Source organism: Strongylocentrotus purpuratus, unplaced genomic scaffold, assembly GCF_000002235.5.
Source record: "Strongylocentrotus purpuratus isolate Spur 01 unplaced genomic scaffold, Spur_5.0 spur5_scaffold_21, whole genome shotgun sequence".
NCBI lineage: Eukaryota > Metazoa > Echinodermata > Echinoidea > Camarodonta > Strongylocentrotidae > Strongylocentrotus > Strongylocentrotus purpuratus.
This window is the reverse complement of record NW_022145607.1, coordinates 9704857-9716884: the sequence shown is the minus strand read 5'-3', so window position 1 is coordinate 9716884 and position 12028 is coordinate 9704857. Positions and strand designations below refer to the sequence as shown.

The 12028-nt window shown below is 40.5% G+C and overlaps 1 protein-coding gene across 1 annotated transcript; it reads left to right on the top strand.

The window, feature by feature from the left end:
- Positions 1 to 819: 819 nt before the first annotated feature.
- LOC591706 (cytochrome P450 4F6-like) lies at positions 820 to 11154 on the top strand. The gene is made up of 7 exons (XM_030994125.1): positions 820 to 1297; positions 5686 to 5829; positions 6161 to 6354; positions 8265 to 8412; positions 8779 to 8868; positions 9170 to 9321; positions 10674 to 11154. The coding sequence occupies exons 1-7, from the start codon at positions 959 to 961 to the stop codon at positions 11119 to 11121; spliced, it is 1515 nt and encodes a 504-aa protein (XP_030849985.1). The 5' UTR covers positions 820 to 958; the 3' UTR covers positions 11122 to 11154.
- The last annotated feature ends 874 nt before the right edge of the window (positions 11155 to 12028 follow it).

The following is a 12028-nucleotide window of genomic DNA, read 5'->3' as shown; positions in this document are numbered from 1 at the left end:
GGGTTTAGATTTTATCTCTCCCGATACACAGGTTCTTTAGTTTTCCTGAAATTTAGCAAATTAATGGCACTCTAAACTCGCTGCATGAGCAGATCTAAATCCTCACGGATATATCTGTTTGTGAAGGAATCGCATATTCATATTGCAGGGTGATCCCGGCCATCTTAGACGGAGGGATGACAATGGACTTATGCATTGTGATGTGCATCCGCATCTACTAGAATTAGATATATAATTTCCTTATTTTTTTTGGGGGGGGGGGAGAGGGGAGAGAGAGAGTTGACAAGTCACGCACGCACAGCGGTGTTGACATTCACACTCTCACCAATTTTCTACGATAAACCTATTTCATAAATATCCGGTACCTTGGTGTTACGCTCTAGTGCACTCAAACGTTCGCCGTTTGTGTGGGAGGTACACTGATCTTTAGGCCGAATGTGGGTGAAATTTGTTCATATTACTTATATAGAAGATTATATAAGGCGGTGTCACACAGAAAAATCCCGACCTATCTTGAATAAACCAGATTTTAGAAATCTATTTTTTTTCATTTACGTCGGTGACAGACTGGTGACAGACAGGCTACGAATAATTTCCGGATAACTAAAATCCGGATGTTTGGCGTCTGTGTGACACCGCCTATAGACTTGTTTTTCCTGTGCGTGGATCGTTGCGCTTTAATGGTTTCTTTGTCTTGAATATGCGAATTGAAAATAAGCTCGTTTATTGTAGTCCGTACAAGTCTATTCCATTATATTATGAATATGAGTAATCTATAAATATGAGTATTAAGTTACAGTGCAAGTCAATGAGCTGGCGTCTGTATACGGCAGCTCAGATGTGCTCGCGGTATAGAAGAGATTAGATATTCTCCACTTATCCATGCAATCGGCCTTCTTGAAGAATCATTGTGATATTACTCTTGACTATCAACGCGGTGAAAAGTGGGGCAGCAATTATGGCATTATGGAATCTTGCCCCAGTTTCAGTTTTGGTGTTATCCGTGCTTTTCAGCTTTCTCGGGTACAGATGTCTGCTCTGTATGATCGCAGTATGGACAGAAGTAAAGCGAATCGTTCACATTCGGCGCACTCTTCCAGGTGCTCCACCTCATTGGCTGTTCGGCAATATCCTGCAAGAACCTGGACCCGTGACTCCTGGGTTTGAGTGGCATCGTAACATGCCTAAGACCTATCGAAGACTTTGTGTCTTTTGGATAGGATGGAAACCCATTGTCATACTGAACCATCCTGAATCTGTACGGAATGTACTCAATGACCGTGTTGGTACGGTCAAAGTAAGTTATATTTAGACTTTCTTGTATTAGATACCTTATAACGTATTTCATTTTGCGACCTTAAAGGTATACTATGTCCCATTTGCAGGTCCAAAAAAATGAAAAGGCTCAATTCCAACGGCATTTGAAAGACAATACTAATTTAGAACTTCCCTACAAAAAGGGGGCTTGAAAATGTCTTTAAGTGGGAAAATAACGACTATTAGTAATTGTTGTCGAATCGACTTAGGAGCTAGAGAGCCAGTAAGTAAGACTGATTTTTCAGACCATTGTACCGAATGGTCGAATGTTTTATGCTGCGCAAAGATCTAATCAGTTTAATTTTGGCCATTACAAGAAGTGGGTTATTGATGTAGACAAATGCTCATGTACCATTTACAGCTCATTTTATGTATTACTAAAGATGAAAAAAGCCAGTCAGTCACTCAATAGTGTCTGACGGTTAAGTCTAGCAAGTAAACTGGTTTTCTTGCATAATTTGAATATTAGGACACTGCTCAAGTTTAAATTTCACAGATAGGACATACATAACATATTCATAATTCCTGCAAAGTTCTATAGAATTTGATGTTGGCTGCAAAAGGGACATCTTTAAAACTTGTACATTTCATGATAATATGTACCGAAAAGAACGCCGTTGCCTGTTTCCACAAAATTTAAGAAGACATTATGTCTGAAGAAGATTGCACAACCACAATTAACAATCAAAATCCGACGAGTTTTCAGGCAAACATTCCAGGGGGCTAACCTTCCAGGGTTAATGACGTAATGAGCAAAACGTTTGGAAGGGGGGGGGGGACAGAAGAAAAATCTGCATCACCACCACTCTTACACGTTACATGCAGGCCACGCGGATTAACGATCAGGTGGAGCGTAAATTTGGCGTGGGGTCCAGTGCCTGAGCCTCGGCCGGGGGTCAAGGGGCTGAGCCCTCGGAGCTCAGGGTTTTTAGGCATTAATAAATCAGATAAGCATATTTAGATACCTTATTTGTGACACTGGCAGGCCACTAATTGGCGGAGAGTCCAGGGAGCAGAGCCCCCGGAAGATCAGTGGTTTTAGATATTTAATTACGGTTAGTTGAGCATCCAGGGCCCTCTTTAAGGCTATTGACGTGGTCCAGGGGGCAGAGCCCTCGGAAGCTTAGAGGTTTTAATATTTAATTACGGTCAGAATCCAGGGGCCGCCTTACGGCCCTTGGTGGGGTCCAGGGGGCAGAGCCCCCGCAAGCTTAGGGGATTTAGGTATTTAATTACGGTCAAATGAGCATCCAGGGGACCGCCTTTGGGCCCTCGGTGAGGTCCGGGGGCAGAGACCCAGTAAGTATTGGGGTTTTAGGCATTTAATTACGGTCAGATGAGCATATTTTGATACCTCATTTGTGACATTGGCAGGCCACTTACTTTTTTTCTCTCTCTCTCTTTCTTTCTTTTTCTCTGTAATATACTTTTTCAAAAAGTGAGAGGGGCTCGAGCCCCCGAGCCCAGCCGCTTTGCAGACCGTGACATAAAGGCTTCTAAATAAGCATATTTTTCGCCCGACTGTAAATTTGGGAATTTCTAATTTTCCAACAAACGCATAAAAAGTATGACTTACAAAAAAAATTGAGAAAAATACCGGAAAATCATGTCATTTCAGCAACATTTGTCAATCACTGGTATCGAATAAGAAATACCCCCCCCCCCCCCATCAGTGTTCAGGGGCTCATGTCTTCTTACCCCTATAACAAAAAAACTGACACGCTTTCCCATTCTCTCACAATATGCCCACGATATGCGCGTATCGCTATTATAAAAACGTCCATTGATAAATATAGGTGGCATGAGCAATGTTTAGGAAATTAAATTCCTGTTAACTTTCCTTTTCTTTGAATGGAATTTCATATGTGATTTACTTCAGGTTTTTATTATTGTTATTTTTTGGGGGGTAAAAATACAAACCATCTTTACTCCTTTACTCCTTTTTTTTTTTTTTGGAGGGGGTTTGGGGGCAAAAATGCGTTTCCCCCACTACTTTTTTGGTTGGGGGGGGGGGGTGGGCAACTGCCTCGGTTTCTCTGGCGAGCGAAGTGAGCCAGAATTTACGGACTCCGACTCCAACAGCGTTAGGGCCATCGACAAGAGGCTAGTGTTATACAGGTATAGGCAAAGATGGCGACCTGGCGACCTGTCTTGATCAAACTACGGTGGGTGAACTTTCGAAAGTCAATGGGGCATGAGGGTTCCAGTGAGAGAGCTAGTGTCAACATACGTTGGGTGGGTGTGATTTTTGTAGTAAACCAGGGAGGTGAAAGAAAGGTGTGGTAACTCTTGTAATCTATTCAAACGCATTCGTGATTTCTAAAGCTTAACAATGGGATGTGTAATATTCGACTTGGCTTTGAAGTTCCATGCTCCGAACCGCTCTTCCACTGCGGGGAATTTCGGAGACCATGCACCAGTTTCACATTTATTACAAAATGTCAAATTACCGGCAAAATTTCAGTGTAGTTATAAACTTTAGTACGGGGAATGTAATGGGAATAGTGCATCAAACTATTTTTCCAATTAGTACTCCGCCCTTTCTATAATGTGTGTGCCAGAGTTAGTAAAAGAAAAATTAGATCCTGACGAAAAGTCAATATTTTAGGATAATGCGCTAATTTGTGCGTGTTTTAATGCCCGTTATTTAATCCATATTATACAATCTTCGATAACTATAAGTTGGCTAATGCGAGTTTTCGCGTGTTTTCTGTATTTTTGCAGTTGGAAAAAGGATGAAATTACACAATTTTGTGTTCGCTTGCTCTACTCATTACACATTTAATAATTGATGAGAAATCAATGAAGGGCCAGCGAACAGTTTATGTGATACCATTTCTCATGTAGGAAATCTAAATCCTGAAATGTCATGCGCTCTTTTATTTCACCACCTGGTCAACAGTTGCAGATTAGCGCATATAACTTTTCGGCGGCTTGGAGCATGGGGTCAAAGGAGAGCGGCTTAATTCCAGTCCTTCTCCATCACATCCCTGTTTAAACAGACAAAAATAATTTTTTTTTAAGGAGTTTTTTTTGGGTAAAAGTCCATAGGCTAACGTGTTAGGCTGCTGGACTCTGATGATAGGGGGCGTTGTCCAATGAGACTAATCGGAGCTATACGACTTTCCTGTCCGGAAGACAAACATTGGGAGCTGTGCATTGCCACAACCTACTACTTCTTTAACTTAGGATAGATACAACAAAGGCCTCAAGATTATTTAACTGTTTCCAGTGCAAGATTAATCTTTACCCGCGTTAAAAGGGTTGCTATGGCGCTATAATCAAGACAGAAAATGAGTAATTTTGGAAATCCATTTATTGCGCAAAGCGGTCCTTCCTTCAATTGGTGACTATTGTTTTGGGCAAAAATGCACATGTGGTAAACGAGCGACCGCGCAGAAAGATGAAGAAAGCAACAATCGGAGTGTGAACGTGAAATAAACGTAAAGCAATAAAAGGTCATTATGGTATAGATGAGGAAAAATACCTCGGAACATATCTTGGCCTTGTATAATTCAGATTCAGATTACTTTTATTGGTCCATTTTGAATTTTAGTTTGTCGGCATTACATAAAGCATATGGAAACATGGATATAGTTTTATCGTTTTTACATAGTGGAATAATATTAGAAAATAAATGGACTTATAACAATTGAAAATGTACGCTTGCGTAGAATTCGGAATATATTAATATTATTTTTATTATTATCATTTTTAATATTATTATAGTTATTATCATCTTCATCATCATCATTATTATTATTATTGATTATTGTCATCATCATCATCAATTTTTTTCCCGTAAATTAAACGGTATATAAATAAAACTTGGATGAACATAATGATATCATAGGGTATTGTTTATTTTCTTTGCTCGTGATACTGGTGCATTTGGTTTAAAGGAAGCGGTACAATGCAATTGATAAATAGCGAAGTGGCAAAATACAGGCCTATTCAATTGACCTATGCTAGCATGATTGGCTGTTCTCTGCAATATCTTAACATGATTGAAGTGATGGTGCTCATTCTGAAGAGCAGATGAAGAACTGCATCTTGTGCTTTTAGAATGAGGTCAGAGAAATCACAAACTTGATATCAATCCTATTGAGACTGCATGGGCATACGTAAAATCTTTTATTTTGGGCAGTTCCATGGTATTTTGTCACTTTCGTTAACGGTATACTAGATGATTTGATCAAAATGTCATTCCTACTGGAACATGGGTGTCACAATATATAACGTGAAAAATGGCACTTAATAATAACTTTGTTTAGATTCTCCCTACTAGGAATTTTATAGGAAGGCATTAAACACCAAGTCACCAAATACATTTGACGTAATATTTCTTTTGTTTTGTTCGTCTAACAGAGTGACGTGTATAGACTATTTGATGAATGGCTTGGCGACGGTTTGGTTACAACAGACGGCAAAGTATGGAAGAGACATCGGAAACTCATTACAAACTCTTTCCATTTCAACGTTCTCAAGAGTTATATCCCTAAAATGAATCAGGTATTAAGATAATTTTATTCAACATTATTGAATTCTTTATATTTTTGTAGCAAGTTTGTGTAGGAACAATAATTATTGTCATATCAGATATCACCAGATACACGTTAAAGATTTATTATTAAGACTATGTTTGTATTCAGATGATAGGTGACATAACTGGGTTCAGTCTTTGTTCATTTTGCTATATTCTGCATATTATTAGTATGTTATTCATCTGCACATGATTTGTATAGATTGTAGTCCTCTCGAATCAGTGGCCCCAATACACCAACAGGCTGTACACAACTTATACTAATGCTCACGACTATATATATATATATATATAATATAGATTGCCGACACCCTGATTTCAGTGATCTCACAAAGAGGTGCGGCGGGAGAGCTCCTCGAACTCCACAAAACCACGAGTGCTTTTTCCAGTGACGTCATCTTACAATGTGCCTTTTCTTACGAGTCAGGCTGCCAGGAGGGTGTCTCAGAATACATGAAATCTGTATCGACCTTGGGTACCATTTTCATGAAGAGGTACGACACAGAACATAACTCGTGCTAGCAGGGGCGGCGATCCGGGGGGGGCGAGGGTCGACACGCCCCCCTTCAATTTTTTACGAAAAAGTGAGGAAAAAAATGTATTACAAATACTGACTAAAGACTGCAACACACTTTTAGGTTCTGGAGGGCCAAAGAGTGCGCGTTTAGACTAATACCAATGCAAAATTCTTCTCGCTTCGGCAATCCCGGGGGGGGGGGGGCGAGGGTCGACAGTCCCCCCTTCAATTTTTTACGAAAAAGTGAGAAAAAAATTTATTGCAAATACTGACTAAAGACTGCAACACACTTTTAGGTTCTGGAGGGCCAAAGAGTGCGCGTTTAGACTAATACCAATTCAAAATTCTTCGCGCTTCTAGTTACGCTTCCTCGCATAATATACTTTAAAATGTACGAGTAAACATTGTAGAAAAGTGAAGCGTGAAAAAAAAAATTGTTTTTATACAAAAGTTTTGGTATTAAAGGAATGTAATTTTTGAATACAACAAAACCTGTGAATTGGTCACTTCCGTCACCTTTACCCCTCTCGTTCTTGATTTACAAAAGTTGCTAAAATAGCATGATTTTTTTTCCCTGAGCTTCCGAGGGCTCTGCCCCCCTGAACCCCACCAAGGATCCTTAGGCGGGCCCCTGTATGCTCATTTGACCGTTATTAGATGCCTAAACCACCTGCGCTTATGGGGGCTCCACCCCTGGACCCAACTCCAATTAGTGACCTGTATTCCAGCGTCACAAATAAGGTATCAAAATGTCCTGATCTGACTGTAATTAAATATCTAAAACCCCTGGGCTTCCGGGGGCTCTGCCCCGTGGAACCTTCCCCCAAATGTTTTTGCTCATTACGCCACTGCTCCCTCGTCCCTCGCACCCCCCCCCCCCGGTCATGAAAAGAAATCGCCGCCCCTGCCTGCTAGCATTCTGACTACATGCAAGACACAGTGGAAGATATTATTTTCCCAAACGTTAACGACTAGATCTTCTAATGTAGTATTTCTGCTTATAATATCAAATTGATAGCTCTGCAACAGCTTCGAATCATTTGCTTACTAAACCTTAGAGTAAGGGAAATTGCATTTTCGCGGTCAACTGACGTTTGTTCCGTTTCCATTATATTGTTCCTGGTAAAGTACGGGACAGCAAATTACCAATTATCTTAGAATTGTCCATACGAAAGATAAAATTTCAAATGGATATTTATCATTTGGTGATATTGTGTTGGCCACATAATGTGAAAGGAGGAAGTACACGAGGATGAACAAGCCTCATTCTTTCTCACGAAAGCTTGTTTTTACAGGGGTGTACTTAGTTTTTACTTGTTAGTATAATTGTTTTTTAAAGTAATAACGATGGTTACTTTAATCTATAGACCGCTTGCTCGGTGCTTGTAGTCTTTTATCTTTTTAAAGAAAATCACTTGTTTCGTTTTTCTGATAGGTAATAATTGAGGTCCAGTGCTTTCGAGAACCGAATCGTTACTTTGAAGGAACTATTGCTTAGGGTAGGATACCTAAATAGAATTACGTTGGATTATATGGTACATGGTAGTGGGCCAGGTGCGTAGAAGGACCCAATGTCAGTACCACCCAATGTTGGTTATGCCACTGCAGATACAGAGACTGTTCGATGACACTGGGGCGTGTGCCCCTCAATCGAGTGTTGAAACAAAAGGGAGAAAAGAGAAAAAGGGGAAAGGGACGGGGGGAATTGGATCGCTTCCTTCCCCCTCCCCCTCCCTCCTCCCCTCCCCTCCCACTCCCGTCCCCTCCCCCTCCCCCTAATAAGTTGTACGTTCACAATTGATTTCCGAGAAAAGACCGAGTCCTCGCTCGATCACCAAAGGGTGGGCTCACGCAACGTAACTGCTGACTTATATGTTCTTGTTGAAGGTCTCTGAGCCCACCCCTTCTCTACGACTTCATCTTCCGACGATCTTCACTCTACAAGTCTTGGAGAAAAGAGATTGACGTCCTTCATAGACTTCAGGAGAAACTCATCTCTGATCGTAGGGAGCAACACAGACAGACCGGATGTACGGTAAGCAGGAACTAAGGTACAAATGGAACAGGGGAGCGATTTTTGTATAGTTTCACATTGCCAAATAATTAAAATGCGATGCTCACAAATGTGGTGCAGCGAAATGAACAGAAGTTACACCAACCTTCTCCATGTTGTTAACAAGTCATGTGACAGCGCAAAGTTTCCAACATCCGACACAAAGTTAATCTCGTTATAAACATAGCAGGGTATGGTGTGGGTATGGGAGGGATGTGTGTACGAGTGTATGTGTAAAATATTCAATAATAACATTCGTTTGCATTGTATAGCTTTATTGGGGGAGCGTGCGTGTGTGTGTGTGTGTGTGTGTATGAAATGCCTAAATAAATTCATTTTTTTATATAGGAATTTTCCAAAGGCATGGATTTCTTGGATACTCTCATGTTGGCAAAGGACGCAGAGGGCGGACTAACGGATAGAGAAATGAGAGACGAGGTAAGTATATGAATCTTTGGAGGCCAATAATTGAGACACATCTATTTCCCTTTCGTTTTGTTTAAAGTAGAAAACATAGTAGAACATATACAATGGTTACACCAGCAAATACAAACATTAACTAAGTTTAATCCGCCATACTCAAGTCGTCATGAAAATTTAAGCAGACGTCTTTGATTTGTACTACTCAACAGGACATGATCAATACTACTGAACCCATAATTTAAAAACGTCCAGTTGGTTTTTACCAAGAATAAGGAAATAATCAAACACAGTATTTGTATCATTTTATCGTGGAAAGGTAAATACTTTCCTTCTCGGCGGGATTGATACAACGTCCAGCGCCCTCACGTGGTTGTTATACTTGTTGGCTACTCACCCAGAATACCAGACCAAGATCCAGGAGGAAGTTGATGAACTCTTCCAAGATCGTGAGATTCGTGAAGTTCGCCGGTAAACAAATATGCCTTATTTAGAACTAGGTCCTGTTCATTGGTTTGAATGATATACAGACAGTAACTTGACACCTGCACAATGAGGAAGGTTAAGGAGAACAAAATTTGTGATCTTATCTATTCTTATGTTAGTGTAGAAGAGCATCATATAAAAAGCGTCCCCTGAAAAGGATGGCTCTTTAAATGCCCTAATATTCTAAATATGACATGTTAAAGCTAGAGATTGTGAGCCATATTTTCATGCCACATGTCTGTGTAATCCCATGAATACATTTCTATGTATAGTGCATGGGGCTTTTAGCAAGACTGGACCAATTTATATTATTAGCATTTTTATGTTTCCTTAAAACCTCACGGTATACACTAATTTTTTTCTCTCTTTGCCTCTTAGAGATGTTTATTCAATATTCAAACAGTAACATAATTTTGCTTACAATAATAGCAAATCAATGGAACATCAATAATACACGGTATACACTAATGACTGTGTGCTAAATCATCAAACCGTTTTCCACTTGCTTCCACAGAGTTTCTGTCACAATACAATGGCATGACTAGAACTCAATTCTATGTAAAGATTCAATATTTCGAAGTATATGGAAGTTTATACGGAAACACCATGTATGTCCTTAAAGATGAAGTTGAGTTCTGGTCATGCGATTTCATTGTGAAAGAAACGGTGTGGAACCGATCAGAAAAGGTTGATCATCTAGCATATAAGAATTTGTGTGTATTGCAAGGTTTTGGAATCAACAAAATGATAAGAAATTTGGTCAAGTCTTGGTAAAGTTACAAACACTGTACACAGAAAGATGTATATGGGAATACACGAACAAGTGGCGTAAAAAGCCGGGCCCCCCCCCCCCCCGATTTTTACGATGTTACATGCATATTTAGAATATGAAGGCATTTGAAGAGCCATGCTTTTCAGGGAACATGTCTTATTTGATGTTCTTCCACACTTGCATAATAAGAATGAGTAACGCTCACAAATTATTTTTCACCTCTTCCCAGAACTCAACCTTCTCTTTAAAAGGACTGTTCTTCTTCTTCCGGCAAGAGTTCTAAAAAGAACTGTTAATATACAGTAGAACTTTAACGTTTTGAAGAGTCTGCTCATCGTCGTCTCTATTGACGAAGAAAAATCTCAATTTGGCGCAACCTTTGACGCATCATACAGTACAAGTAAAACAGTGCAAACGTTTAAACTAATCATGGTTGGCACATGCACTTATATTCTAAAGTCAAGCTAATTGATAAGCGCTGGTGAGAGAACAGTCTAAATGACGCCTCGTGTGAAACAGGTATTAAAACTATACATAAAAAACTATAATATTTTTCCCTATGCAGTGAAGATCTCCATCGTACTCCATTTCTGATGAAATGTGTCAAGGAGAGTCAGCGCATGTACTCGTTCGTATCCTCAAGCCGCTTGCTGACCGAACCCCTGGTCGTCGACGGTCTAACAGTCCCAGCAGGCACCGATCTTGCCATCTACCCCTATCAGCTCCATCACAACCCTGACGTCTGGAGCGATGACCATATGACATTCAGACCAAGTCGTTTCGACCGCCAGAACGTCGAAGGCCGAGATCCGTTCGCTTTCATTCCCTTCTCCGCAGGTGCTCGAAACTGCATCGCGCAACAGTTCGCACTACAGGAGATACAGGTAGCAGCGATTCGGATTTACGACAAGTTCGGCTTTACTTTGGTCCGTGACTCCACACCAGTCTTTCGGATTGTTAGCGTACCAGAAGATGAAATACTGCTAGGTATCAATCCTCGGAGAGAAACATAATTTGGTATACTTCCTTCGATTAATTATTACTGTCACCAGGCGCGTACGCAGGATTTTTTCAAGGGGGGGGGGGGGGGGGGGGTTTTAACATTTATAAATTCGGTCCGAAAATTTCGCAACGACTCAGCCAGCCGCTGAATAAGCGGGGGGGGGGGGGGGTAAGAGGACACATTTTTTTTTTTTTTTGGTCCCAAAAAAATCGCAACGACTCAGCCGACCGCTGAATAAGCGGGGGGGGGGGGGGGGGGGGGGGGGGGGGGGGGTAAGAGGACACTTTTTTTTTTTTTTTTGGTCTCGAAATTTGGAAATTTGACATTTTGCTCCGTTGGGGGGGGGGGGGTAAGGTTTAATAATTAAAAAAAAAAAAAAAAAAAAAAAAAAAAAAACCAAAAGGGGGGGGGGGGGTTTTAGGTTTTTTTAGGGGGGTTTACACACAAAAAATTTCCAAAGGGGGGGGGGGTTAACCCCCAAACCCCCCCCCCCCCCCCCCCCCCCCCCTGCGTACGCGCCTGACTGTCACCATTATACGTTTAAGTAACTGTTTTTCCACGAAATAAATTTTTAGTTTACTGCTAGTTCTTTTGCAATGGTGAGGTAGAGTATGACTTAATTAGCTCCAAGATGAAATGACTGCACACAGTTTCACTGGATGTAGAAGTTTATTACTGATTAAATTCGGATGGGATCATTCTGTGAACGTTATACATTTTTATGAATAATTTGTTGGTGATTTACTGATTTAGTCTTTCTCAATTTTCCTCTCGATGTTTACAGAGCAAATTAAGTGCTTTAGATATTTTTATATTGACCATTTAGTATAGTTACTACGATGGTAAAACTATCCCCGCCTGTTGATATTGCATTATATATTGATGATTTGATTTATATTCCACCGTAAAAGCATGCC

Excerpts from the sequence above, each read along its gene's own strand:
- LOC591706 (XM_030994125.1), top strand. The coding sequence starts at position 959 with ATGGCATTATGGAATCTTGCCCCAGTTTCAGTTTTGGTGTTATCCGTG. Across the intron at positions 8,413-8,778 it reads ACAGACAGACCGGATGTACG|GAATTTTCCAAAGGCATGGA; the intron begins GTAAGCAGGAAC and ends TTTTTTATATAG. Across the intron at positions 9,322-10,673 it reads GAGATTCGTGAAGTTCGCCG|TGAAGATCTCCATCGTACTC; the intron begins GTAAACAAATAT and ends TTCCCTATGCAG.